The sequence below is a fragment of the Torulaspora delbrueckii genome, chromosome 2 (assembly GCF_000243375.1).
Source record: "Torulaspora delbrueckii CBS 1146 chromosome 2, complete genome".
Taxonomy (NCBI): Eukaryota; Fungi; Ascomycota; class Saccharomycetes; order Saccharomycetales; family Saccharomycetaceae; genus Torulaspora; species Torulaspora delbrueckii.
In genome coordinates this window covers 379,481-404,744 of record NC_016502.1, presented here as the reverse complement: position 1 = coordinate 404,744, position 25,264 = coordinate 379,481, and the positions used below count along the sequence as shown (strand labels likewise).

Here is a 25,264-nt window from a genome sequence, read left to right as displayed (position 1 = left end):
CGAATCCCAACCCTTATCAGCAGACAATCCTTTTCTCTGTTGTCGAAAAAGCTTGTCCAGTGAGCTGTAACACTACCGGCTCACCAAGCTGATAACACATTCCGAGCAATCAATAATACGATCAAACATTCCACTCTAAGCTTAATTCAAGGAAAACAGACATCATTGGTTGCTTCGACGATAGATACCGTCTATCTAGATCTGTTTGGTGGCTTCCATCATAGGGTTTACTGTTCAAGGTTTGAAGGGTCCGCGTCATTTACGGCTATCAGGATCCAGGGCCTTATGGGCAAGAAGGGACCGCAAGATAGGTTCTACAGGGTCGATATCCCCAAATACTGTCAAGAAATTAATTGGGAAAATAGAGATTGTGTCAACACAGGTCAGGAAGTCTTCCCCGTAAGACCGCTGCAACTTACTCAAATTTGAGAGTACATTTCAGCAAATATTACTCCTATTACTATTTTGGGACTACTCCAAAGACAAGCTTTATCAAATTTTGACCGTGTAAGTCAGATAACCCAATCGAAGTGCCTACTGAAATTTGAAGAAACGAGATAAGAAGTGCCACATTTGAGTGTATCTAGTAACAAAAAGTGCCGTTCGCGGCACTCATGCAGGCATTTATGCTTGGCACCTTTCGGTGGCTCCCGATGCAACCGCTCGAGCAGTGAAAAGTTTTCCAGCTTTGTCGGAGAATGTGTCAAACCAAAAAGAACAGACGCGGGCAGTTTGACAGATACGGTCGCTGGTAGATGATATGGCTAGTGTGGATGGGACCATCCATGACGGTTCAAGACCGGCATGATTGTGCCACAGGAATGTGCCAGTGGGAGGTAGTGACTGTGGTATGATAAGATTTCCACAGTTGATTAACAATTCGATCGAGCAAGGAAAAATCGATGTATAAAATATGGACATGAGTTCCGGATAGAAGATCTTGTTTTGGTTCTTAATTCTGAGGAGACCAGCAATTAAACTTGCAAGAAAATCTTATAATGAAGCGCACCGAGACTTCAAGCACCGATGGTGTGGACTCTGTTGAGAAACAAAAGGCTGTAGAGGTAGTGGATGATAAACTTGTGGAGGTGATTTCCTCGCACAATGGTTTGGAAGTTGAATCGTATGATGATGAGCCCACGGAGGAAGAGATGAAGACTTTGAAGCATGTCGCTGGTACGATTCCATTTAGATGCTGGTTGATCGCCGTTGTCGAGCTGTCTGAGCGTTTTGCTTACTACGGTTTGAGTACTCCTTTCCAGAATTATATGCAGAATGGTCCAGATGACACTCCAGCGGGTCTGTTGAACTTGAAGAGTCAGGGTGCGACTGGTCTTTCGTACTTCTTCCAGTTTTGGTGTTATGTTACTCCTATCTTTGGAGGTTGGTTGTCCGATACGTATATCGGGAAGTACAACACTATCTGTTGGGGTACTGGTGTCTATGTGATTGGTATTTTGATCTTGTTTGTTACTTCTATTCCAAGTATCACTACGCAGAATGCAGCCACAGGTGGGTTTATTGCTGCAATCATTCTGATCGGTATCGCCACTGGTATGATTAAGTCTAATATTTCTGTGTTGATTGCTGACCAGTTTCCAAAGCAACGTCATCGTGTTATTACTAAGAAGGATGGTACTCGTGTGATTGAGGATCCTAACATTACTTTGCAAAATGTGTTTATGATTTTCTACCTGATGATCAACATCGGGTCGCTATCTGTCATTGCCACCACTGAATTGGAAGCTCATGTTGGTTTCTGGGCCGCCTATTTGCTACCTTTCTGTTTCTTCTGGATTGCTGTTATCGTTCTCGCTGTCGGTAAGAACAGTTACGTGAAACCACCTGTCGGTGACAAAGTCATCTCCAAATGTTTCAAGGTTGTTGGTATCGCAATCAAGAACAAGTTCAATTTCGAGGCAGCTAAACCAAGTGTTTCCCCAGATAGGGCTTTCCCATGGACTGACAAATTCGTTGACGAAATTGTGAGATCCTTGAGCGCTTGTAAAGTGTTTTTGTTCTACCCTGTTTACTGGGTCTGTTACGGTCAAATGCTTAACACTTTTGTCAGTGTTGGTGGTACAATGGAGCTACATGGTTTGCCCAATGACTTCTTCCAAGCGATTGACTCGATCGCCCTAATTGTATTCATTCCAATCTGTGAATACTTCCTCTACCCATACATCAGAAAATTCACCCCTTTCAGACCAATCACCAAGATCTTTTGGGGATTCATGTTTGGTGCTGCAGCCATGGTGTGGGCTGCCGTGTTGCAACACTTTATCTACAAATCCGGCCCATGGTATAAATATCCAATGGCCGAAAACACTCCAAACCACATCCACATCGCTTGGCAAGTTCCCGCCTACGTTTTGATCGCTTTCTCCGAAATTTTCGCCTCCATCACTGGTCTAGAGTACGCTTACTCCAAGGCCCCAGTGACCATGAAATCCTTTATCATGGCCATCTTCCTGCTAACAAACGCCTTTGGCTCTGCAATTGGCTGTGCGCTTTCCCCAGTGACCAAAGACCCTGACTACGTGTGGCTATACGTTGGACTAGGTGTAGCCTGCTTTGCCGCAGGTTGGTTGTTCTGGTTCTGTTTCAAGCACTACAACGACACAGAGGAAGCTATGAATGCCTTGGACTACGATGAAGATCCAACTATGTTGAAACATAGCAAAGACGGAATCGAAGAATGTGCAGACTTTTCCAAAGCTTAATATCTGTAATGTAATTGTGTATTTAGTCTATTTTACCTGGTGTAATTGTTACCGATATTGATTTATATATGCGTTGTGAATCCCTATTTTTCTATAGATAAAACTCAGTTTTACGATTGATTGTGGAACAATCAGGATTATACGTACGGTTTCTTCTTGGTGTCTCCAAAACTTCTAAATTGAAAAGAAGTTTAAACCTTCTAATATCATACATTATACTTACTATCGCATTGTCCGGGAATTTTTCATTGATTGTCCGAACAACCATGTCTGTCCGGCAAGTTCCCTTATCGGAGAAGATTAAGAACAAGAACAGCCACAAGGGGAATGTGATGGGTATGGCTAAGAGTTGAGCCATCTAGTAGTCATCAGAGTCTTCAAGAGGTTCGAAGAAGTAAGTTACAGGCGGTTAAAGGTTGAATAGACTACCACATTCGATTTCAAGCCAGTGTGTGCTGGAAAAAAGTTCACTTTAGAGTATTTCTACATGGTTTCAGCTTCAGAATCAAAGATAGCTAAACAAGATAGGGTTGGAGAGGTCTCTGGTGTAGAGACAACTGCTTTTGAGAAGAAGAGTCTTTTGGATCCTCATCTGTCGGTTTTGGAGCTTCTGGAGAGGACTGGTGATACACAGCGGGTGGGCCGGGGGGTTGAAAAAGCTGATGATATGGCTAATACTACCAATAGTATATCTAGCTCCTGGCAAGCGATTCATAGAAATGATGCAATGATTACTGGAGTTCCCGAAAGATGCTCTTCTCAAGCTGCTGCTGTGGGTATATTATCGTCAAGTGACACTTCCGAGGAAGAGATCGACCCAGCTAGTTCTCCCAATGTTGCACATTTTACTCAGTTTCATCAGTCTCAGCAACCGCCAAGATTGCCTTTTAAGCTGGATGTCCCTGTTATCTTGCCGGCAAGAGATCAGGAACCATCCGGACAGACCCAGACCCCAGATAATGATGATGAGAGAGACGATGAAACTTTGACAAAGAGTTTGTCCAACTCTTCAAACTCATTTGTCATGCCCAAGCTATCTTTATCTCAAAAGTCCCACAAATTGCGCATCTTGATCCTTGGTAGGCCAGGCTTGAAGTTCTACCAGTCGATTCCCAAGCGGTATCAGCATTTTTTCGAGCTCTCTCGATTACAGGACCCTTCTGAGTTTAGACAGTTCACCGGTATACTGATCGTCTTTCAGGAGTTGAAAGAAATGGTCTCTTTGTTGAATCGAGTCTGTCAATGTGCGCCTACTAGGCCAGTTATACCAGTTTGCCAAACAGGGCAACATCAACAAGTAAGAAATGTTTTGGAATCTCTTTTAAAAAGTAAATTGATATCCCTACTATATCCACCTGTGGTAATATCAAACCATTCGGATTTGAATAACATGTATAGGTTCCTACTGGATTTATCCAAGACCATATCCGACAACTCTGAGGATGACGAAGACGAGGAAGAACGTGAGTTACTGGATAAAAAGATAAAGAAGTCTCATCAACGCAAGAAGAAGAGAGCAGGCTCTTATGATAAGACTGATAAGCCACGTAAGCGGAGATCCAAAGAAACAAAAATCAATAAATGGATCGTATGGGGGATTTCTCTCACAGTCGGTGTGGGAGTGGGCTATTGTATGTCATATTTTGCTTCATCGGGGTTGATCTCCATGAGTGCCAAATCGATTGCATCCATCAACGGATGTCGCCCAAATGATAACGTTGTTGTCTTTGACGACTCATCACTGGGAATGGGCGAATACGATCACGATTTAGAGAATCCATTTGCGCATGCCCTTTACCTTCTGAAGCAGACGCTAAAGCAATGGAATTGGGCCATGAAACAATTTCTAATGAAGCACTTACACCTTCCTGAATCATCCAGCTCTACTAACTATAAGGAATGGGGCGCAGAGGATAATTCTAACAGAGTCTTGGCGTTAGGTTATATTTTGCTTTGATTGAAATAAAAGTACTTCATTGTGTAGGATAAATCGCTGAGCATAGACTAAGGTCCTTGTCGTGTCTTTCAGGATTTGTCTCGACCATTTGGTCAAGGAAGAGGAAGCGGCGAGATTTCTGGGTTAATTTGTATAGATGTAAAGGATCTGGAGGTTTTGATTACTTTTTATGTTTTACAGCTAAAGTGAGACTTTTGAGATGTCGAAAGATATTAATTTGCAATTGAATATTTGAGACCTGGTACATTTTGAGGTGGCTTTCAAGCACCTTTAAAGCTTTTTTCTTGCCTTAGAAGACCTGATAACAAAAGTACCAGCGCCCTTACTAAAGGTTCACAATTCCAACTATTCGACTCCATAACAACTGCAACTATTCAGTTCCCCCCCCCTTACTAGATAGTGCACTAAAAACTCTTTCCAACTACTTAGAATCAACACTTGATACCCCTTTCTGTCAATAGTGAATATTTGTATCTTTTTAATGCCATCTACCTGCTCACTCGCTCGAGCCGCGCTTTGAGCATCTACACACAAGATACAATCAATACAAGTGAACCAACCACATCTCAAAGGTAAAAAACATACGTTTCGAGATCGCTAATCATAGACTGGTTTTCTCTTCGGTCTCTCAATCTACATGGGTAACTTAACAATTAGGTAAGTAAGATGAGATTGGGGACCATAGCAAAAGAGAAATTCTCACCTCCATTCCGTATCAGCATCAGAACGCAACTAACGGCACTTGTCAGTCTAGTTGCTCTAGTATCATTGATCATTTTGGCTGTTACTACTGGTGTGTATTTTACAAGCAACTACAAGAGTCTGAGATCAGAGCGACTTTACGTGGCAGCTCAACTTAAGTCATCCCAGATCGATCAGAATTTGAACTACTTATATTACCAATGCTACTGGCTCTCTTCTCAAAGCACATTACAGACGTCACTAGCAAACTATGTCTCTGGTAACAAAACCGACGCCAACTGGGTGGATTCAAGCAGTGTTCTTCAAAAGTTTTTATCGTCATCAGCCTTATTCTCAGTTGCAAGAGTTTACGATGCAGATTTTCAAACAGTTCTCAATGCTACGAATAACGGTACTGGTGATGTGTTAGGGGATGACGTTTTGGCCAAACTCATGCCTTTATCTAGCAATATGGCACTGCCGGCTTCGCTTGAATCCGAGGGGATGTTAACAGACCCAGTGCTCAATGGGACATCATACCTGATGTCTATGTCACTACCAATCTATGCAAACCCCTCCATTATTTTAACAGAGTCAAGAGTCTATGGTTACGTGACAATTATCATGTCTGCCGATAGCCTCAAAAGTGTGTATGATGACAGGACTGCTCTTGAAAAATCGAGTGTAACAATTGTATCAGCAATTTATAAGAAGGATCAGGGATTAGGGTCCTACCGATTTGTGTTTGCTCCTTACGGCACAACACCGGGAATACTGGATGAGACTTGGCCAATCAATAACAACTCGTTTTTAAGTGCTGCACTGCGACAAGGGAAAGCAGGATCAGAACAAAGGACAGACCTATTCTACAATAGACCGTCAGCCGTAGGATATTCTCCGTGTTCTTTTAAATTTGTGAATTGGGTCGCCATTATTTCTCAGTCTGAGGCAGTGTTTATGGAACCTTCCACGAGGCTAACAAAGATCATAATTGGGGTTGTCGTTGGTATTGGTGCCTTTGTTTGTATTGCCACATTTCCACTTGCGCACTGGGCAGTGCAGCCAATTGTCCGTCTACAAAAAGCCACAGAGATTATCACAGAGGGTCGGGGCCTTAGATCAGGCACACCGGGAAGTTCATCTGTTAGTCGAAATAGCTCTTTCATTCGACGGAGATTTAGTGGCAGCAGTTCGGTACGATCGCCTTCATTGGCGGACGAGAAAGGAGCAGTTGGTCGCGCTAGTACAGAGGGCTCATTCAACTACGATCAAGCTGTACCGAGTCTCAACAGTAATGCTGAAATTAGTTCTGATCGAACTAGAAAATATATGACCTCATCAAACTTGGTAGAGGCCAGAGTTCCAGTTTATCGGATCTTCTTTTCTGATGAGTTTTCAGAACTTACGGACACCTTTAATACCATGACCAATGCTCTGGATCAACATTATGCTCTCCTGGAAGATAGAGTTAGAGCAAGAACCAAGCAGCTCGAAGCAGCTAAAGTGGAAGCTGAAGCGGCAAATGAAGCCAAGACTGTCTTTATTGCCAACATATCACATGAATTGAGGACGCCGCTGAATGGGATTCTTGGTATGACGGCAATTTCAATGGAAGAAAGGGATATTGACAAGATTCAAAGCAGTCTAAAACTAATTTTCAGGTCTGGTGAACTCCTGCTTCATATTCTGACGGAACTTCTGACATTTTCAAAGAATGTGCTTCAGAGGACTAAATTAGAGAAAAGAGATTTTAGCATTACTGATGTTGCAGTACAAATTAAATCGATCTTTGGCAAGGTTGCGAAAGATCAACGTGTCAAGTTTTCCATCACATTGTTCCCGAACCAGATCAGAAAAATGGTCTTGTATGGCGATTCAAATAGGATAATCCAGATTGTGATGAACTTGGTCTCTAACGCATTAAAATTTACACCAGTAGATGGTAAAGTCAGTGTTCGAATGAGATTGTTGGGTGAATACGATAAGCAACGAAGTGAGAATGAAGATTTTAAAGCGGTCTATGTTATTGATGGCACGGAGCCCCGGGAGGATGGTTTGATCCCACCACCGGTCAAGCAATTTGAGAAGCAAGAAGATTTAGAAAAGGAAAAAATATCAGAGAAGCATAACGAAGAAGAAGCTTCAACTTCCGATAGCGAAAAGACCAATTTGGATGACAAAACTCCTGATAGCAAGAGATCCGATGCAGACGACCAGGTGTCACTTATATCCATCAGTACCAGTTCATATGACGATACCATCTTCCACACGCAATTTAAAAAGCATACTTCATCCAGTGGTGACGAAAATGGGCACCTACTGGAACATCCCAAGAATTGGGCCATATCAGTTGAGGTTGAAGATACTGGTCCCGGTATAGATCCCAGTCTTCATGAATCGGTATTTGAGCCGTTTGTCCAAGGTGATCAAGCTCTCTCTAGGCAATACGGTGGGACAGGGCTTGGTCTATCTATCTGTAGACAGCTTGCTACGATGATGAATGGTACGATGAAGTTAGACTCCAAACTTGGAGTTGGGAGTAAATTTACATTCACTTTACCGTTAACTCAAACTAGAGAAATTGAGTTTGAAGATGAAAATGCATTCGAAGATGAATTCAACCCACTAAGTAAGAAGAACAGGAAAGTCAAGTTCAAAGTGGCTAAAAGTATCAAGAGTAGAAAATCCAAATCTTCACTATCGAATTCTAGCGGTAAAGGTGGATCAAGCGACAAAAGCTCAAAACAGTTGAAAGGCAGCGAAAGCGAGTTCAGTGTAGGCAACGTTAGTCTTGATAGACCGTTCTTGCAAAGTACTGGTACGGCATCTTCAAGCAAGAATGTAACTGTTGTGTCGAATGTGAATAAGAGCTACAGGATTCTAGTCGCTGAGGATAATCATGTGAATCAAGAAGTCATCAAAAGGATGTTAACTCTAGAAGGCATTGACAGGATCGATCTTGCAGCTGACGGACAGGATGCTTTTGACAAGGTCAAAGCACTACAAGAAAAGGGCGAACACTACGAATTAATCTTTATGGACGTCCAAATGCCTAAAGTAGATGGTTTACTCGCCACAAAGATGATCAGGAAAGACTTAGACTACCAATATCCAATCGTTGCATTAACTGCATTTGCGGATGACAGTAACATCCGAGTTTGTTTGGAAGCAGGAATGAACGGCTTCCTATCCAAACCGATCAAAAGACCTAAATTAAAGACAATAATAGCCCAATACTGTCATGATGACAGCAAAGTAGTTGATAAAGAATAAGTAATCCCATTCAAATTTTGAAAGACCTTCTCAGGGTTTAAAAATTATTTAATGTATACAAAAAAGGTGTGAATGAGACATAAACGCATGTACTCGCACAGGGCAATGATATAGTGTGGAGGAGGCGAAAACGACTATTTCAACTTCTTCTTTGGACGCAATTGGTTGGTGTGACCACACTTTCTCTTTCTACAGTTAGTAGCTCTTGGTGGCAATCTAGCGTAACATTTACGGCAAACAGATTTTTCACAGTTGTATTTGGAAGCCAAAACCTTCAAAGATGGCTCAATGATACCACCTCTCAATCTTAGAACCAAGTGTAGAGTGGATTCCTTTTGGATGTTGTAGTCGGACAAAGTTCTACCGTCTTCCAATTGCTTACCAGCAAAGATCAATCTTTGTTGGTCAGGTGGGATACCTTCCTTGTCTTGAATCTTTGACTTGACATTGTCAATAGTGTCAGAAGATTCAACTTCCAAAGTGATGGTCTTACCAGTCAAAGTCTTGACGAAACTGAATTAAAAGGATTTTATCGTTAGTATATTGAACTTGGGCATCATTTTCCATATCATATTAATCATACATTTGCATCTTTGAATCTTGGTGTCTCTAACTCTGGAAACAAACACACCTGAAATCTACAATTTAGCTTCAATATAAGACACTTTCGGATATATTCCACACTACTTTGGCTAGTGTCAGCTGCCGTTACTACTGGCTGTTTGGTCAGAGTTCGTCAATTGGTGGTTGTCTGGAAAGTTTCCAGTTGTGCGTCTCTTGGAATTTTTCAACAAATTTGAATTTCACTTTTGAGTTTTTTAGAAAAAAAATGGAAACCCAGAAATCCATGAAATATCTTGAGGATGTACGAAAGCTGAAAACAGTCACAATAAATTCACAAGTTTACCCAGCTTTCAGGTCTTTTTTGGCGCTTGCTTCCTCCAGTTTGACCAGTATCCAGCTAGTAGTAAGTAATAGAGATTGTAATACTAGATTCAAGGGAAAGACTCTCGAGAGATTTTAAGAGATTTCAAGATAATCTTGAGAACCTTAAGCACTAGTGCGTAGAGGGGCAGTGGGCTTCTTGTGTTGGATTTTTGCTCGGTTGATTCCCGGATGTCAGAAAAGGAAACACTGGTGGGTTCCAGCGGGACTGATGAGCTTTCTCAGAGAATTGCAGGTTTTCTAGGGATTTCAGACGATGAATTGAAACCGGTGCTTGCGGACCATGTGTTGTCCGATTGTTTGGTGAATAAATTACAGGAATTTAACAATTTACAATCGAATAATTTGAGACTACATGCTACTGTGGACGAATTGAAGGCATTGTGCACTAGTAAAGTAGATTCTTTGAAAAAAGAGACTGAAAGATTAATCAGAGAGAATGATACGGAGAAGCAGAGGCGAAATCGGCTCGAAGAGCAGGTTTCTCAATTGACAAAGGAAAAGACCTTGGCTCTAGGACAAATGGAAAACGTCAAGTTTGAATTGCAAAACACAATAGAGCAAAAAAATGTCCTGAAGTCTAATAAGCAAGAGGTTGTTAAGCTACTTGAAGAGAAGATAAGTGAATTAGAAGCTTCGAAGGTTGAGTCACAGGAATTGGTGAATGATAATAAGAATCTGCGTCAGCAACTTATGGAGACCCAAAATGAAGTACAAACTCTCAAATGCAATGGACTCGGCGATAAATCAGAGCTCGAAATAGTCAAACAACAGGTCGGAATGCTTACAAAGAGTAACGAATGGCTTGAAAAAGAAGTAACTTCAAAAACTGAACAACTGATCAAATATAGGCAAGAAAATGATACAGAGTTGCAAAAGTCCTTGCAAGAAGTTGCACGTTTGAAAAACGATTATCAACTGGAGAAAAGCTCCAGAGAGTTTCTGTTAAAGAAAAATCAGGAAATTTCCCAGGATCTGCAAAACAAGTTGTATGAAATCAAGAAATTAAGTGATGAGTTAAACACGGAAAAGCAAGAATTCTCACGCGAAATGTCACTTAAACAGAAATTACTTGATTTACAGGACGAACAGTTACAATCGTTCAAAGAAGAACTCCGATTAACCGAAGAAAAGCACAATTCCACCGAAGCTGATAACCTTCAATCCACACAACAAGCCAGATTTATGGATGATTTAGCTCAGGTAAGACAACAGCTCGAAGAATCGAACCACGAGCGGTTGCGTTTACAAGCTGTTGTCAATGAGGTAATGGGCGACAGTGAGGAGTTTGATCTTGATTCGACAGCCAATGTTTCAATACCGAAACTTTATGGTGACATTGGCGTGTTGAAAAAGCAACTGATAAAGGAAAGGCATCAAAAGGAGAATTTACAACGTCAAATCGAGTCATTTGTTGTAGAGCTCGAATACAAAGTACCTGTAATCAACTCACTCAAAGAAAGATCCTATACACTAGAAAAGGAGCTCAGTGATATAGCATTATTGTTAGAGCATACTTCTCATGAAAAGGAAAGAAAGACGAGAGAGCTGGAATCTGCCACGGGAAAGATCAAACAGCTTGAGATTAATACACATACACTCATAAGACAAAGATCTGATCTTGCGCGTCAAGTACAGTTTCTTCTGTTCAACGGCACACTCCAAAATGATTCTCGTGGTCCACTTACTGCTGATGAGGTTGCATTCATCAAGAAGATCATTGAAAATGAAAATCCAAGCAATGAAAGTGACTCTCAAAGTATCATCACAGAGAGATTGGTCGAATTCAAAGATATTGCAACTTTACAGGAAAGAAATACAGAATTGTTAAAGACCGCCAGGACTTTGGCTGATAGGCTTGAAGAGGAAGAAAAAAATTCCAATATCAGAATTGACTCTCTAGAGAGAAAAACCATTGATGAAGCTAAGGAGGCAATAATTACCTTGCAAGAGCGCAATTCGGAGATAGAAAGTAAGGTCTCAACTATCGAGAAAGAACGTGATGCTTACAAAGCTATACTGTCACAAACGAGTCAGAGTTTCGACAATTTGGGAGATGCTGATAGAATGAAAGATAGCCAGGAGAACCAAGAATTGATAAAGAGTTTAGAAGATAAACTATCAACTTTGACAACGGAAACGTCAAAGAACAATGAACTGTTGAATCAAGAAATTCGGAATTTATATCAGTCCAAGACTCAACTCACTATCAGTCACGAGAAGGAAAGGTCATCCCGAACTCTAGCCGAAGATAGATTGAAATTATTGCAATCGACGCTGGAAATGACCAAGAATGAAAACGCAGAACTCATTAGGAGATCGCATGAATTGCAATCCATATTGTCTAAACAAGAAGCAAGAAATGGTGAGACAGTCAATAAGTACATTTCGTGTCAATCAAAACTTTCAGTTCTTGAAGCCAGAGCCGCCAATCTAGACGCCGAGAAATCTCTACTCCAATCATCCAGTGACTCTTTAAGGAGAGAGATTCAAAAGATCTCAGTAGAGAGAAATTCACTAAACCTTATGGTCACGCAGCTGCAGACTTTGCAATCGGAGCGTGAAAACCTTCTCAAGGAATCACAGGCATCCCACAAAGCTGCGATTGCTCAATTAGAAGTACAAACGAGCGAGTTGAAAACGGAAATTAGCTCTAAAGACAACGAAATCAAGGCATCTGAAGATGCTAAGAGAGCTCAGACCAAATGGTTCCAAGAGAAGATTGACGAAATGTCGTCTGACGCCGGCAAGATCAGAGACGAACTTGCTACTAAAACCGCAACAGTCGCACAATTGGAATTAGAAGTTAATGATCTAAAGAAAAAAATAGAAGAAAGTGATTCTCGTATTGCTTCATACAAGACATTGAATGACGCTGGGAATGGAGAGACAACTCAAGGTCAGCTAAGGAAAGACTTAGAGAAGACGATGATTGAGCTCAAACATGCTTATTCACAGAACGAAGAATTTAAGCAAATATCATCCACCGCTGAGGAAACATTGAAGAATCTAAGCAATGAATTCGAGGAAAGGACAGAGGCATTGAAATCTAATGCTGAGAAGTATCTTGCTGAGAAGGTTCAATTGGAACAATGTGTCAGCAACTTGAAGAAAAACATCGACTTTTTGAATAACGAGTATGCTCTGCAGAAGAACAGGTCCGAAGAAGAGAAGAATGAAATTCTAAAAAAACTTGTTTCTCTTGAAAGTAGTGAACATTCTTTAGGACAGGTGAAGAAAGAGTACGACCAAAAGTTATATCAACTCCAAAAAGATTTGGAACAACAAACTGCTTACGCTAACATAGCTCAGAAAAACTACGAGGAAGAACTTCAAAAGCATGCTGAAGTCTCCAAGATAATCTCTCAATTGCGCTCTGAGGTCCAGAGTGGCAGATCTGAGATCCAACAATTGAAAGCGTCAGAACAGCAGGCCAAAGAGGTACTGGAGAATGGTGAAAAAAGCTGGTACAATCAAAAGACGGAATTGGATGCTCATATTGATGATCTGAAACGCCAAGTGGATAACATATCTAGTCAAAATAAACTACTATTCAGTCAGGTGGAACTTCTCTCTAAGAGTGAACGAGAATTTGAAAACAAGCTTTTGCCGGGAAGTAGTGAACTCTTGATTAGTCTGCGCCGTGAAAGAGATATCCTTGAAACTAAACTGACCGTCAGCAAACGGGAAGAAAAGCTTTTACACCAGAAGCAGGTTGCCCTTGAAGATGAGTTAGCTGAAGCCAGAAAAAAACTGTTCAAGCTACAGGAGAATGATAGCAACCATTCTGATATTGCTAAGCAGCACGAAGATATTATGGAACAGCTGAACCAAATGAATTTATTACGTGAAAGTAACGTTACTCTCAGAAATGCGGTTAATGCTGCCCAAGAGAAAAACTCTGATCTTCAATCTGAATTGAATCATTTGCAAAGCAAGATCTTACCACTGAACTCTGAACTCAGTGAATGTCGTCAATCAATTGAGGAGAAGGACCAAAGAATCATATTATTGATCGACGAGGCGGATCGCTGGAAAGAGCGCTCTCATGATATTTTGCGCAGACATGAAAAGATTGATCCAGAGGAATATAGAAAACTCGAGGAAGAAATCAGTAATCTAAAGAAGGAACTCGAAGCAAAATCAAAAGAGAACACTGACCTAAATGATAGATTCACTAGGCTGAAGAAGCAAGCCCATGAAAAACTTAATGCTTCTAAGATCGCGCAAGCAAATTTAAGTGCTGAAGTAAATGAACTGCAGGGGACCAAGACGAAGATGGAGGAAATTCTCAAGGAAACCCAGACCAAGGTCCTTAATCTCGAGAAACTGCTGACAGAAAGAGACAGTGAGTCGGCTAACAATGAGGACCTCCGTCACGAACTCGACGACGCTCTCGAAAGGTGTAAAGAAATTGAAGTTAAGCTCGGAGAGACCGTTGGAAGTTCAGAGGGATTGACGAGTCAACTGAACGAAGAGATTAACTCGCTGAAAGAACAAGTTCGGATCTTCAAGGAAAAAGAGAACGACTCGACATTGGAAGGTAGCCAGGGCTTATCCAATGTTGTCGAATCTATGAAGAAGGCCTTCGAAGAGGAGAAGATTAAATTTATTCAGGAGAAGACTGAAGAATATAATAAGAAGTTTGAAGAAGAGAAAGCAAAACTCTCTTCAGAGAACGGAAGTCCAGCAGAGCCCGTAAGTGCACCTGACGTGAACAGTCTAAAAAAACAATGGGAGGAAGAATATGAAGCTATCTCGCAACAGAGAATTCAGGAAGCAGAGGAAAATCTTAAGAAGCGTATTAGAATGCCAACCGAGGAGAGGATAAAGAAAGTCTTGGACAAGCGTAAGACAGAGCTGGAAGAGGAGTTTCAGCGCAGGCTGAAAGAAAATAACCTGCAACCTGAAGGAGGAGATGCGAAAGAACGAGAGGAGCTGAAGAAACAACTTGAAAGCGAATTCGAAGCGAAGTACAAAGAAATCTTGGCGTCCACAAAAAAGAAAGCTTTTGAAGAAGGTAAGCAGCAAGCCGCCATGAAGAGCACCCTTCTTGAGAGGAAGATTTCCAAGTTGGAATCTCAGCTAAATAGCAGTAATAACCCTACTCCGGAAAAGGCTGCAGCGACAAGTGTTGGCTTGCCAACCAAAATTGACGAGAGTAGGACTGAAAATATGGCTACAGGTACTCCAGCATTTGGAGAAAAGGTTCTGAAACTGAGTGATAAACCGGCGTTTTCTTTTCAGCCATCGAGTAAGAGTAATCCGTTTACTTCTGCACTGCCAGGAAATAATAACGTTTTTGGGATGAAACCGACCTTTTCGTTCACTCCTGGGTCCTCCCAACCTGAAAGCCGCCCTACGTTTGGTTCTACAGGCTTCAATACTACGGCAGAACCGGAAAGTAATCGTTCATCCTCTCAAAGCGAGGAGAGCATACCAGAGAAGCAGGAAAGTGCCAGTGTTCAAGGGCAAAATGGGAAGGTTGCTGAGGAAGCTGGTTCAAATGTGACGACTACCCAAAAGCGCCCCGCAGATGATCAACCTGATGACGAAGAGACACATAAACGGGAAAAGCAACAATCATCAAGCCCTTTAGGCTAAGATATACGCAACCAAAGCCTTCAATTAACGATACGCAGTCCCTCTTTTTACAGTCCGGTGTCAATTGAAATGTGCAACGCAAGAATTCAATCCAATAGTGATACTCATCACCGGGATTGGTATGTAATATAAGAATGCAGAATAAATGTATTTTAATAGTCTACCTAAAGGCCCTTGGAATCTGGACATGTCTCGGAACCTTCGTCAGCTTTTTAACGATAATGTTATGGGATTTATCCACAATGACTTTGAAAGATTCATACTTTGGGTATGGATCATCGGGCGACGAAAGCGAGTTTTTCATAACAAGGTCACATATAGACTCTATGCAATGGAAGCACCATTCAACAGCGATGTTGGCGTTGAAGTTGAGGTACTTATTATTACGGGCGATGCTAGGGTTGTTAAATTTTTTGTAGAGGCTCCCTCTGGAGTACCAGGTCAAGTCTTCAAGCTGACCTACCTGCGTATCACGGGTTCCAATAATCAAATCAGAGTCTGGAATTAATCCGATTTGTACCCAAGTTTTAAGAAGCTTCCTTCTGTGAGCGGTATCTTGAACGTTTAGTTTTGTGAAGCACTTAAGTTCGGTGTAACGATTGAAAATGGGGTTATACGCATCCATCTCACAGCGAAGTAATAGACTTAAACGTTCGTTTATTTTACCTTCAACGATTGAGTAGAAGGGTCCCATCCTCTCGTCATGTGAAGTAGTTAACTTATCCTCAAGCGCAAACCCTGAGTAACAAATTTTGCGTGTCATGGAATTTTTAGAGTTTAATCCATTTCGTTCTTCTTTCGACCTATCACCCGAGAAGATAAGTTTACCCTTTCCAATATTTGTGCAGATTATGGAGACTTCATCGTCATGAAATAATGCCATTACGAGATCAACCACATGATGACGAGGAGAGATGATTGTGACCTTACCTGAGTTGAAGCTTTTTGAGATTTTACGTCTTTCCCACTTCTTGATATATTCAAAACATGCTATGCTACTGTCCAGTTCGCTGGACGGCAAGGGCTTATAACGTTCATGACCCTGATATAAATCGCACCCTATGTATGGTAGCTTATTCTTTGGGCCTCTGTTCTCGGCTATAAGGGCAGCAAACATTTGCAAGCAGGGATAGAGTGGTTTCTTTGAGCTATCTTTCATGAATAAATAACCATTTTGATATGTAGCGACCTCTTCGCAGCCTTCGAAGAAGTCAGCTGTGTCATCTGGGAAATAATCCAGATCACTATGTTCAAACTTAGAAAACGGAATGCAAACAGTACGCTTACCACTCTGCTGTTTTCGACGTTGTTTCGACGGCCCATGTGGAGAATCTTGCAGACCCAATGAATTCAGTTTATTTCCAAGCAAATGGACTTCCAAGGATGAAGCTGTGGACGAATCGCTTGTCTTGCTCATATTTCATCCATATAATCAGTCAGTTAAGAACCTCCAGGATAATTGATGGTCGTCTCACTCGATCTTTTAGCTCATTACAGTTATTTCGATGCTTCGCTGACTGAAAAATTCTGATGAACATACTAGAATTGAAGAAAGTTTATACCGACCAAAAGTCACCTAGTCACGGCTGCTAGCTTTCTTGATAGTGCTTACGTTCTAACAGTTTGGTGAGCCTGTGATCGTTTCGAGTTAATTTACTTGGCGGCCAGTAATAACCTGAAATTCAGCGTAGTGAAACTGCTGTGCATGTAGCCATCTTAACACGCTATGCCTATGGCAGATTAAGTAATTCTTAGAAGCTCTGGAGAGTAATGGATACTTTTTATGAAGGCCTTCCTATTTAATATTAGACGTTGATAAAGCTATTGGCTTCGCGTAATATTAACTAAACCTCAATAGGCATAGTGAATAAGAAGATTAATGACTAAAAGTAGCTGAAACATCATGAACGATCCACGAGAAGTGGTCCAAACGGATCCATTTGGTGAATTGACCTCAGATGAAGAAGATCAACGTGAGTTGGAGGATCAGATTGTAGAGATAGAGCGGCAGAAGCGCGATTTGGTCGAGAGGTTGAAGTCAAAGAGACAATTGAAGAGTAAGGACCCCAATTTCGATGCGATTCAGGTGGAAAGTTCTCCGGTAAAGAAACCAGCTGAGTCCATCAAAGTGGAACCTTCGAGAACCAAACGAGTGCTGGACATCGAGAACTTGAATGAAAAGAAGGTAGAGAGTCGATCGCAGATCCCAGCTAATACTACGTCTTACTTCATTGACAACTTCAGAAACTCCAAGAAAGAAGAGCAAAAAAGCCAGCAAGAGCGGCAGGAGCTTCTGAGCAAGAGGGTTCATACTTTTAGAGGAATTGATGGCAACCACAAGTTCAAAGCTGTTGCAGTCGAAGAAGTGGAAGAATATTCTGACTTATGGGTAAAGCAACGATACATTTCACAGGATGATCTGCGGAAAGTGTTACATGAAGTAAAAATATTACGACTAAGCAAGCTGTTTGCTAAGATAAAACCTCCCAAATTTGCAGAACCACAGTATTCTAACTGGGCACCAATTGGTATAATTAGCGCCAAAGGTCAAGTCAAATTTTCGTCCTCAGGGAAACCTATGAAATACTTCAAGTTCACCTTGACCGATTTCCAATATAATCTAGATGTTTACGTCTTTGGGAAGAAAGGTGTTGAACGATATTATAACCTGCGAGTGGGTGATATCGTTGCGATTTTGAACCCTGAGGTATTGCCCTGGAGACCATCTGAAAAAGGCAATTTTATCAAGTCTTTCAACCTCAGAATTTCGCATGATTTCCCATGTATACTTGAAATTGGTCAGAGCCGTGATATTGACTGGTGTAAGAGCTTCAACAAATCTCAAAATAAAGCTTGCGGTACACCAATTAATAAAACGAAGGAGAAATGTTGTGATTTCCATAGAGAAATTCAATTCCGCAGTAATCACGCGAAAAGAATTGAGTTAAATGGTTCGTTTGCTTTAGGAGCGCCAACTAAAGTAGATTCAGGGCCGGCATTATATCGCGAAAAGTCGGCAGGAGCTCATAGAAATTTTAAAGTGCTTCCTAATCATTACCAGAAGAGCGTCGGGAAGAATTCCGATTTAAGAGGTATTCATTTTTCCAATGGAAATGCTGCGAAAGCTTTCTTCAACGATGAGTTTCAAAATCCAGATATACTCAACAATCTTGACAGTAAGCGACGGAAACGGCAGGATGATAAGAAGTCACTTATCCTCCAACAACAGTTAAAGCGGATCAACAGCCGACATGCAGCCATCGAAATTGAAAAGGGTTCTAAGAAATACGAAGAAATCTGTGAGACAACTGAGGCTACTTTGCAAAGCGGACTTATACAAAATTTAGGATTTGACCCAACACACGGGGAGATAGGTAATGTGCTCAAGCAGGCTGCCAAAGATAAATCCAATAATGGGCAACTGAATAAAAAACAGAAAGAAGTATCTTCACTTCTTAAATTCAAGAAAGAACACGTTGAGTTGAAGCCTGCCAAAGAGGTGCTACTTCAGCGGAAAAGAGATAGGGAAAGAGCCTGGCAGGAAAATTTTGGTGATAAGTCTGTTAATCTTTCTTCCGACAGCGATAGCGATATAGAGATTGTGTGACAGTCAATTTGATGACATTGCTTTGATATTGAATTTCGAATAATGATTCAAAAACTCGATTGAAAACTTGTTTGAGACCTCAAGATCTGCCTGCAGGTCTTGTAAATTTAGCAATACGCCATCACAGCAAATTTCGGATTTATAACGAGGCGACTCAAGCAGAGGGAAATCCAATGTCACGTCGAATCCTTTGGTAAAAGGAACATAAATCGTGTCACTATCTAACGGCAATTTGTCACTTGGTCCCAACTCGTAACCCTTCATGACTTTAGTCAGAAATTGATCTTTACTTAGCCCACTGGAGTAACCGAGTAGATACAATTCTTCTTTAAGTGGGTCAGATTCTGGAGAAGGCCGGTAGGCCGGTTCCAAGTTCGGTGTGTTTATCAAGGCAAAGTAGGAGTAGGAAGCTGCCAAACTGTTAACGGTAATTTTTAGATCAAGTTCATATTCCTTTAATATTACGCTACCAGCTAATTGAAACTTTTCAATCCCCATCCTTTGATACTCTGGTCTTTCACAGGCATGAACCAAATTGGCATGGAACCCCATTGATAAGATAATGAAGAAAACGATCGAATATCCGTTGGGAAAGACAGCTTTGTACAATGGAAAAGGACTATGGGACATTTCGCCTCTGATAAACTGACCAAACGTTTTGACTGGACACATTATCCCAAGCGAGCTCGCCCATGCGTTACCGCTTCCCATCGGGAATGACAGTATACTCAAATTAGCGCTCGGAGCACCTTGTGGTAAATTATTGATAAATTCAGAGATGCTAGTATCCCCAGACAAGAACAGAACCGTGTGAGACTGGCTTATATCGAGCGTTGAAGCATACGATGCGATGGTGTCACGTGACGTAGTCTTAATAAGCCTATGGTCAATATTCACTGCCTCAAAGATAGGCTTCATAACGATGGTATAAAGATCATTTTGTGCTGTTCTGCCTTTTCCCGAGTGAACAGAGTCTATGACTATCAAATTGGGTTGATTTTGCACTGTTCTATCATCTTCAGTCGTAGTGGCCGTCTTCACGAGCTGGAATCTGGACTCACTTGGCTCTGAAATTACAGAGTAGCATATGCCATGTATATTTAACAGCTTAATTTCCTCCGTAGAGCTCATCCCTATCGATATCCTCCACTTTACTTTACTGCCCTTAAATGTCTATAAGAGAGTATTTGACTAATAGCTAAGATCTCGCTCGATGCGATGGACAGAACAAAAGAGAAGCCACACACGAAACAACAAATAGAGGCATCATAACAATGAGCCTCAACCATTCATTGTATGTGCAGCCCAATTTACTCCCTCCAAAGTCCTTTCAAGCTCGATACTAACCTGAGTGCTTCACAGAAAGCTTGAGATTCCATTTCAAACCGCAGCGCAGGCGAATATCGCTAAACAAGTGCTACTACCTGATCCCATACTGAAACCACAAGACTTCCAAGTAGATTACACAACTACTGATAATGTTCTCGTTGTCGGTTTCCAAAGTATAGACGATCGAGTGCTGCGAGTCGGCGTAAGCAGCGTCATAGACAGCATAAAGACTATAGTAGAGACCATCGATGAACTGGGGCCAGAAACGAAAGAGCTGCAGAGCTTATAGAGATTATATAGTCCTAAATAGCATTGAATCGTAACTCTCACGTGATATTCGGGTAGCTTTTACTCTTACAGGAATTTTCTCCTAATCACTCGATGGATCGATGAATCGTCAGAGAACCCCCCCAGCTGGAAGGGTCAATCACTCGGGAGTCAGGACCTGGAAGCCCACTAAAGACTGAATTAGAAGGTGTAAGTGAGGCTTACTGACTTGGTGGCGGTGGTTTGCTACGATATGTAAATTTCGGGGCCGTTGAACAAAATTGGGGAGGAAAATAAGAACAAAGTTGCGCAGATCGCTAAAGCCTCGAATCAATATTCTTAGTTGCATACATTAAACTGAATTCCTTTGATTATTATTTTCGTTTGTGGATGCTAATAGTTTTTCAATAGCATGATAGAGACTTTCAACCATACAAGCGACAGGCTGACAAAGAATACTGATTATATTGAGCAGGAGAAAAGACCGATGTGCCAGCCAAGGCATCTTAATGGTCCTCTTGATGAGATACCGGCTAGTGCAGGGCGTCAAAAGAGACATAGCTCTAATCCTTATAACTCCGCAGAGTCTACCGGTGTCAAGAGACGTGTGGCGAACCATGACGATGGAATAACACAGTTTCTAGATAACGGGGCAATTCCTAATACCCCGTGCAAAGAACCTGTTTCTTCCAGGAGGCCTAGCGCTACGAGAAGGACAGTTAATAGGACTCCTCGTTCGACCACGTCGTACGTAGCTGACGCATCTGCATCTCCTTACTGTTACTCGCCAAACAATTCGAACTTGCGTATTGATCATCTTTCAAGAATGGTTAACAGCAGTGGGGTCAGCATTCCCAACGTTTGTCGGGATCCATCGTTCCTGAGCAAAGAGGCACATATTGTCAGTGATGGCCAGGATACAGGGACGATCTCAATTAATAGTGGTGAAGTCAATGATCAGAGCCAAGACAATTCTGCAAACGACGAAGGGCGTGACGACAATAACGAAAACGATAGCATCAGGAATAAAAACAGCAATAACGATAACGATAATAACAGAGAAAATAACAAGGATAACAATGGCAATGTGCCGTCAGTGGTTGTACCATCGAAAAAATCAAGCCAGGCACTTGTTCAGAAATTGCAAGACATTTATAAGGTGATTGTTAAACAGGAAATTGAGTTACAGGAGCGTTGTTCTCAATTAACAAACTCTCAAACCACTGAATTAAAACAATTATGGGTCATTTACAAAGTGAACTCGGATCTTATCAACAATTATGTTACATTCATTACTACAGCCCTCTTACCACCACAGTCGGATCAAGATCTCGCCATTGGACAGGAGATCGTAGAGATATATCGAATTGAAAGAAGACTTTGGGTATATGGTACAATTACTTTTCTTGATGTTTTGAAAAATTTCTCCAATTTCATGGACCCTGAAGTCTGTGCCCAATTCATTACTCACGTATTCATCTCGATCTCAAATATGTTGGCCGACATACCTTCAAGATATGCGATCCCTTGGTACCAAAGGTTGGGTGACCTATCAAGAATGGCAATAGCTCTTTATCCCTCCGGTTTCATCGATTGGAAACTGAGTGCAGAGCATTGGTACATGGAGGCGATGAAGTATATTTATGGTCATGGTAAACTGTACTATCACATGTCTACAGTTCAACAAAATACTTTAGAAGCATTTGTGAATTTGGGTAAGAGCGTTTTCTGCCAAGATACTTTTACCCCTTCACAACAATACATGCAACTGGTTATTGATAACATTTATCAGCGTGCATTCGTGGAACGGAATAATGGTAATCATAGAAACTCTCAGTTAATCGAATATCTCAAACACAGCGAAGTTATGTTATTACCGAGCTTCCTCGAAAGCACTGATCTACAACAAGTGGTACTAATATATTTCAGGGACAAGTTTGGAATGGATACAAATGAAAATAACATCTTCGACACAAGACAAATGTTTGATCAGAATCCCGATCAATTGAAGTATTTCTTCCGTCATGCTCCTGCATTCGCAGAATCCCATATTTTGCAATTGGTCGGTTTCGGTGACCCAAAGAATCCTTTTGCGCTACTTTTCGAATTACCCAGGTGTTTGAAAGATAGGAGGGATAAGAAGGAAAAAAGAAAGACAAAGTCTTCTGTAACTACCGAGACTTCCAGCGCCATGGCCATCGATGAAGAAGAATACATTGATTCTTCTTTTTCTCTAGGTGCTCAGGTACAGCAATTTTTCGATAACATCGACTCGCTAACATCACCGTACCTTTTCCCTCCGTCGTTGGAGGTGTGGAACTGCTCGCTTAAATATCTCAACATCACGAGTCTACACTGCAGCATGATTGTTCTGAAGAAATTTCTCGAAGGCCCCATGGTTGTTGCGTTACCTCATCTGTTACCTTGGGCTTATTTCATCATTGCTGTAGTGAGTAAAGTTCAGCACATAACTGATGGTGCAAGTCGTGAATTTTGGTTGGAACTAGTGAACCGCATCTTTCCTTGGAACACTATAGTGAATTTTTTGAACGTCTTAATCGCATATACGCTCGACAACATTCATCCATCATTGCCAATCGATCCACTCTGTGAGGAATTATCTACTATGGGCCTTGACCAACTGGTCGAACATTTTAACAATAATGAAGACCTTCCGGAAGTTTGGAAATGTTGGGGACTACTATGGTTTGATGCAATATGTGACAAGGATAAGGTACAAATGGATAGTTATGAAAGCGCTGGAATCAAGGATCATATGTTCTTGGATTTACCAATTGATGGAATCGGTTTCGATCGTGATGATGAGAGTGGCATAAAATTCTGGAAAAGAGCTTGTCGTGTCATTTTCCTCTTTAAACGTATTGCTGAAAATTTCCAAACCAGGTTAGTCGTGAGTTCTCAGGCGCAAGTACATTGCCGTAGGACTGATCCAATGAATCACGTATTGAAATCCTTCTGTTTCAAATTGCGCGACACCTTTTACAATTCGAACTCAGTTTTACAAAACACTATTGAAGTATTCGAGGAAGGAAGCGATGCTAACAAAGACATGCAAATGACCCCTCAGCTAAGCGTCTTGGAGAACGAAAGCATTTTCGGCTACGTTGGTTACAAGAGACTCTTATCTGATCTTTCATGTTACGACAGAGGCGGGGAGTTTGTCAGCACATCGCTATACACTTCGTGGGGTAATGAAACTTCGAAGAACGAGATTCCTCAATCCGAACCCACGCAGCAGCAAACGGCGAACGAGGCCGATCTTTTCATCGAAGGCATAAATACTTCCTTAACCGAGTTCAACATTGATTTCCCCGAGTGTAAGATGAACGGTAAGGACACCTTTTTTGTCCTGGACGCTACATCGTGGCTACGACATTTTGCACACGTTTACAAGTTGGCATCAAATCAAGTCTTGCAATTTGCCATCTGTTTAACGACATTCCAAGAGTTGAGATTTTTACGCAAGTCCAAGGACGAAAACGTTGTCGAAGCCGCCACTAGAGCTGTCATTACAGTAAGACAGTTATACACAGAGAATAGAATCCTGCCATTGAGGTTCACTGGTAACGTTGCGACTCACATTGAAGAGCACCTAGAATTTGAAGAACAAATCACGTGGCGGTCGCATGTGGATGAATTTGTTTTCGAAGCCATCAAAAAGGCCCAAGCCAGGCTGAGTCAGGAGAATCGTGATTTTCACCACGTCGTTCTGGTAACCGACGACGCCAATATGCGCCGCAAGGCGCAACAGCATGCGATACATACTTTGAGTACCCGATTCGTGTTTGCTACTTGCAACGCAGTTGGGAATAGACTGAAGATTTGTACCAATTAAAAGAATTTCCATCGCATAAACCACACTACGTCATTGTACAGTACATAATAGCATTGAGAATTGACAGCCAATTTCAGAGCACCAAATCGAGAAACACCCTCACGAGTCAAGGGAATCACACTGTGTAAGACGAAAATTTTTCGTTGTGTGACCACTAGCAATTCGTGTTGTGAGAGTAAAACGAGTCTTTCAAAAGCCATGAGCTGATCCAATTCACCACTGAGTACTTGAATCCTTGTGTTTAAGTGAGATAGTGCAACTGATACAGCCGTGCTCAAAGATTTGTCACGTGACGTTTCCAGACCCTGATCACGTGACCTCCTAAGGTGCGGTTTTACGCGTCTGCCCCTTGCAACGCGTGAAGTTGTAGCCTCTTCCAACACTCCTCCCAGAGCAGTAGCTTTCATCAGACCAGTATCTGGTATCTTACATGTACTAGAACGGTTAAAAACTGCCGAAACATTCACATCTGTCGGGCGGAGAGCTCTTTTCTTTGTAACAACACTTCCTAGCTTCCCAATCGGCATACGACTAGACCTATCAGGCAACACATTACAACGTTTTCCCATAATAGGGTCTATCCCAAAGTAAGGAGGGTGTGTCTGATTTAGCCGCCGAGGCATGAAACCTGTTATAATCAATATTATAGGAAGATATAGTATAAAAGGGTTGAATGTAGTTGTTCAGAGGCCGGTCCCCACCGCCCGGCGGCAGAAGCGGTTTAATGGAAGGACGAAAATTACAATTTCCCGTCCCGATATGCTCCGAAGTAGTGAGCTCATCGTTTCCGAGACTTTCCGAATAGGGACCTCCGGGGATTCGCGTTTCCCCGGAGGTTTGCAGATTTCTAGAAGCCCCGGGGCTTTCACCCAGCAGAACTCCGGACCGGAGCTGAGGTTAGCCAATATTTCAATGATTTAGTATAGTTTGTACAATATAATTAATATTGAATAATTGTTATATATAAAGAGTTGTATTTCTTGCAAGATTGATTCTAGTTGGACTGGAATTTTTTTCTATAT

At 41.6% G+C, this 25,264-nt stretch overlaps 11 protein-coding genes across 11 annotated transcripts; 7 read left to right on the top strand and 4 right to left on the bottom strand.

The window, feature by feature from the left end:
* Positions 1-998: 998 nt before the first annotated feature.
* On the top strand, positions 999-2,723 carry PTR2 (Ptr2p; the record flags this gene model as incomplete). Its single annotated transcript, XM_003679515.1, has 1 exon — positions 999-2,723. One exon carries the CDS (start codon positions 999-1,001, stop codon positions 2,721-2,723), a length of 1,725 nt encoding a protein of 574 aa, XP_003679563.1.
* A 487-nt stretch (positions 2,724-3,210) lies between these two features.
* On the top strand, positions 3,211-4,680 carry ATG32 (mitophagy protein ATG32; the record flags this gene model as incomplete). The annotated part of the gene is made up of 1 exon (XM_003679514.1): positions 3,211-4,680. One exon carries the CDS (start codon positions 3,211-3,213, stop codon positions 4,678-4,680), a length of 1,470 nt encoding a protein of 489 aa, XP_003679562.1.
* Positions 4,681-5,346: 666 nt separating this feature from the next.
* On the top strand, positions 5,347-8,634 carry SLN1 (histidine kinase; the record flags this gene model as incomplete). The annotated part of the gene is made up of 1 exon (XM_003679513.1): positions 5,347-8,634. One exon carries the CDS (start codon positions 5,347-5,349, stop codon positions 8,632-8,634), a length of 3,288 nt encoding a protein of 1,095 aa, XP_003679561.1.
* A 134-nt stretch (positions 8,635-8,768) lies between these two features.
* On the bottom strand, positions 8,769-9,225 carry RPL40A (ubiquitin-60S ribosomal protein L40 fusion protein; the record flags this gene model as incomplete). The annotated part of the gene is made up of 2 exons (XM_003679512.1): positions 8,769-9,147; positions 9,218-9,225. 2 exons carry the CDS (start codon positions 9,223-9,225, stop codon positions 8,769-8,771), a joined length of 387 nt encoding a protein of 128 aa, XP_003679560.1.
* A 525-nt stretch (positions 9,226-9,750) lies between these two features.
* On the top strand, positions 9,751-15,183 carry MLP2 (Mlp2p; the record flags this gene model as incomplete). The annotated part of the gene is made up of 1 exon (XM_003679511.1): positions 9,751-15,183. One exon carries the CDS (start codon positions 9,751-9,753, stop codon positions 15,181-15,183), a length of 5,433 nt encoding a protein of 1,810 aa, XP_003679559.1.
* A 160-nt stretch (positions 15,184-15,343) lies between these two features.
* DXO1 (Dxo1p) lies at positions 15,344-16,600 on the bottom strand (the record flags this gene model as incomplete). Its single annotated transcript, XM_003679510.1, has 1 exon — positions 15,344-16,600. The coding sequence occupies one exon, from the start codon at positions 16,598-16,600 to the stop codon at positions 15,344-15,346; it is 1,257 nt and encodes a 418-aa protein (XP_003679558.1).
* A 486-nt stretch (positions 16,601-17,086) lies between these two features.
* Positions 17,087-18,790, top strand: MCM10 (Mcm10p; the record flags this gene model as incomplete). Its single annotated transcript, XM_003679509.1, has 1 exon — positions 17,087-18,790. The coding sequence occupies one exon, from the start codon at positions 17,087-17,089 to the stop codon at positions 18,788-18,790; it is 1,704 nt and encodes a 567-aa protein (XP_003679557.1).
* A 3-nt stretch (positions 18,791-18,793) lies between these two features.
* Positions 18,794-19,921, bottom strand: TDEL0B02160 (uncharacterized protein; the record flags this gene model as incomplete). Its single annotated transcript, XM_003679508.1, has 1 exon — positions 18,794-19,921. One exon carries the CDS (start codon positions 19,919-19,921, stop codon positions 18,794-18,796), a length of 1,128 nt encoding a protein of 375 aa, XP_003679556.1.
* Positions 19,922-20,064: 143 nt separating this feature from the next.
* On the top strand, positions 20,065-20,408 carry PCC1 (chromatin DNA-binding EKC/KEOPS complex subunit PCC1; the record flags this gene model as incomplete). The annotated part of the gene is made up of 2 exons (XM_003679507.1): positions 20,065-20,084; positions 20,153-20,408. The coding sequence occupies 2 exons, from the start codon at positions 20,065-20,067 to the stop codon at positions 20,406-20,408; spliced, it is 276 nt and encodes a 91-aa protein (XP_003679555.1).
* Positions 20,409-20,798: 390 nt separating this feature from the next.
* Positions 20,799-24,242, top strand: TDEL0B02140 (PIN domain-containing protein; the record flags this gene model as incomplete). Its single annotated transcript, XM_003679506.1, has 1 exon — positions 20,799-24,242. One exon carries the CDS (start codon positions 20,799-20,801, stop codon positions 24,240-24,242), a length of 3,444 nt encoding a protein of 1,147 aa, XP_003679554.1.
* VPR1 (Vpr1p) lies at positions 24,239-24,865 on the bottom strand (the record flags this gene model as incomplete). Its single annotated transcript, XM_003679505.1, has 1 exon — positions 24,239-24,865. The coding sequence occupies one exon, from the start codon at positions 24,863-24,865 to the stop codon at positions 24,239-24,241; it is 627 nt and encodes a 208-aa protein (XP_003679553.1).
* Between the last annotated feature and the right edge of the window lie 399 nt (positions 24,866-25,264).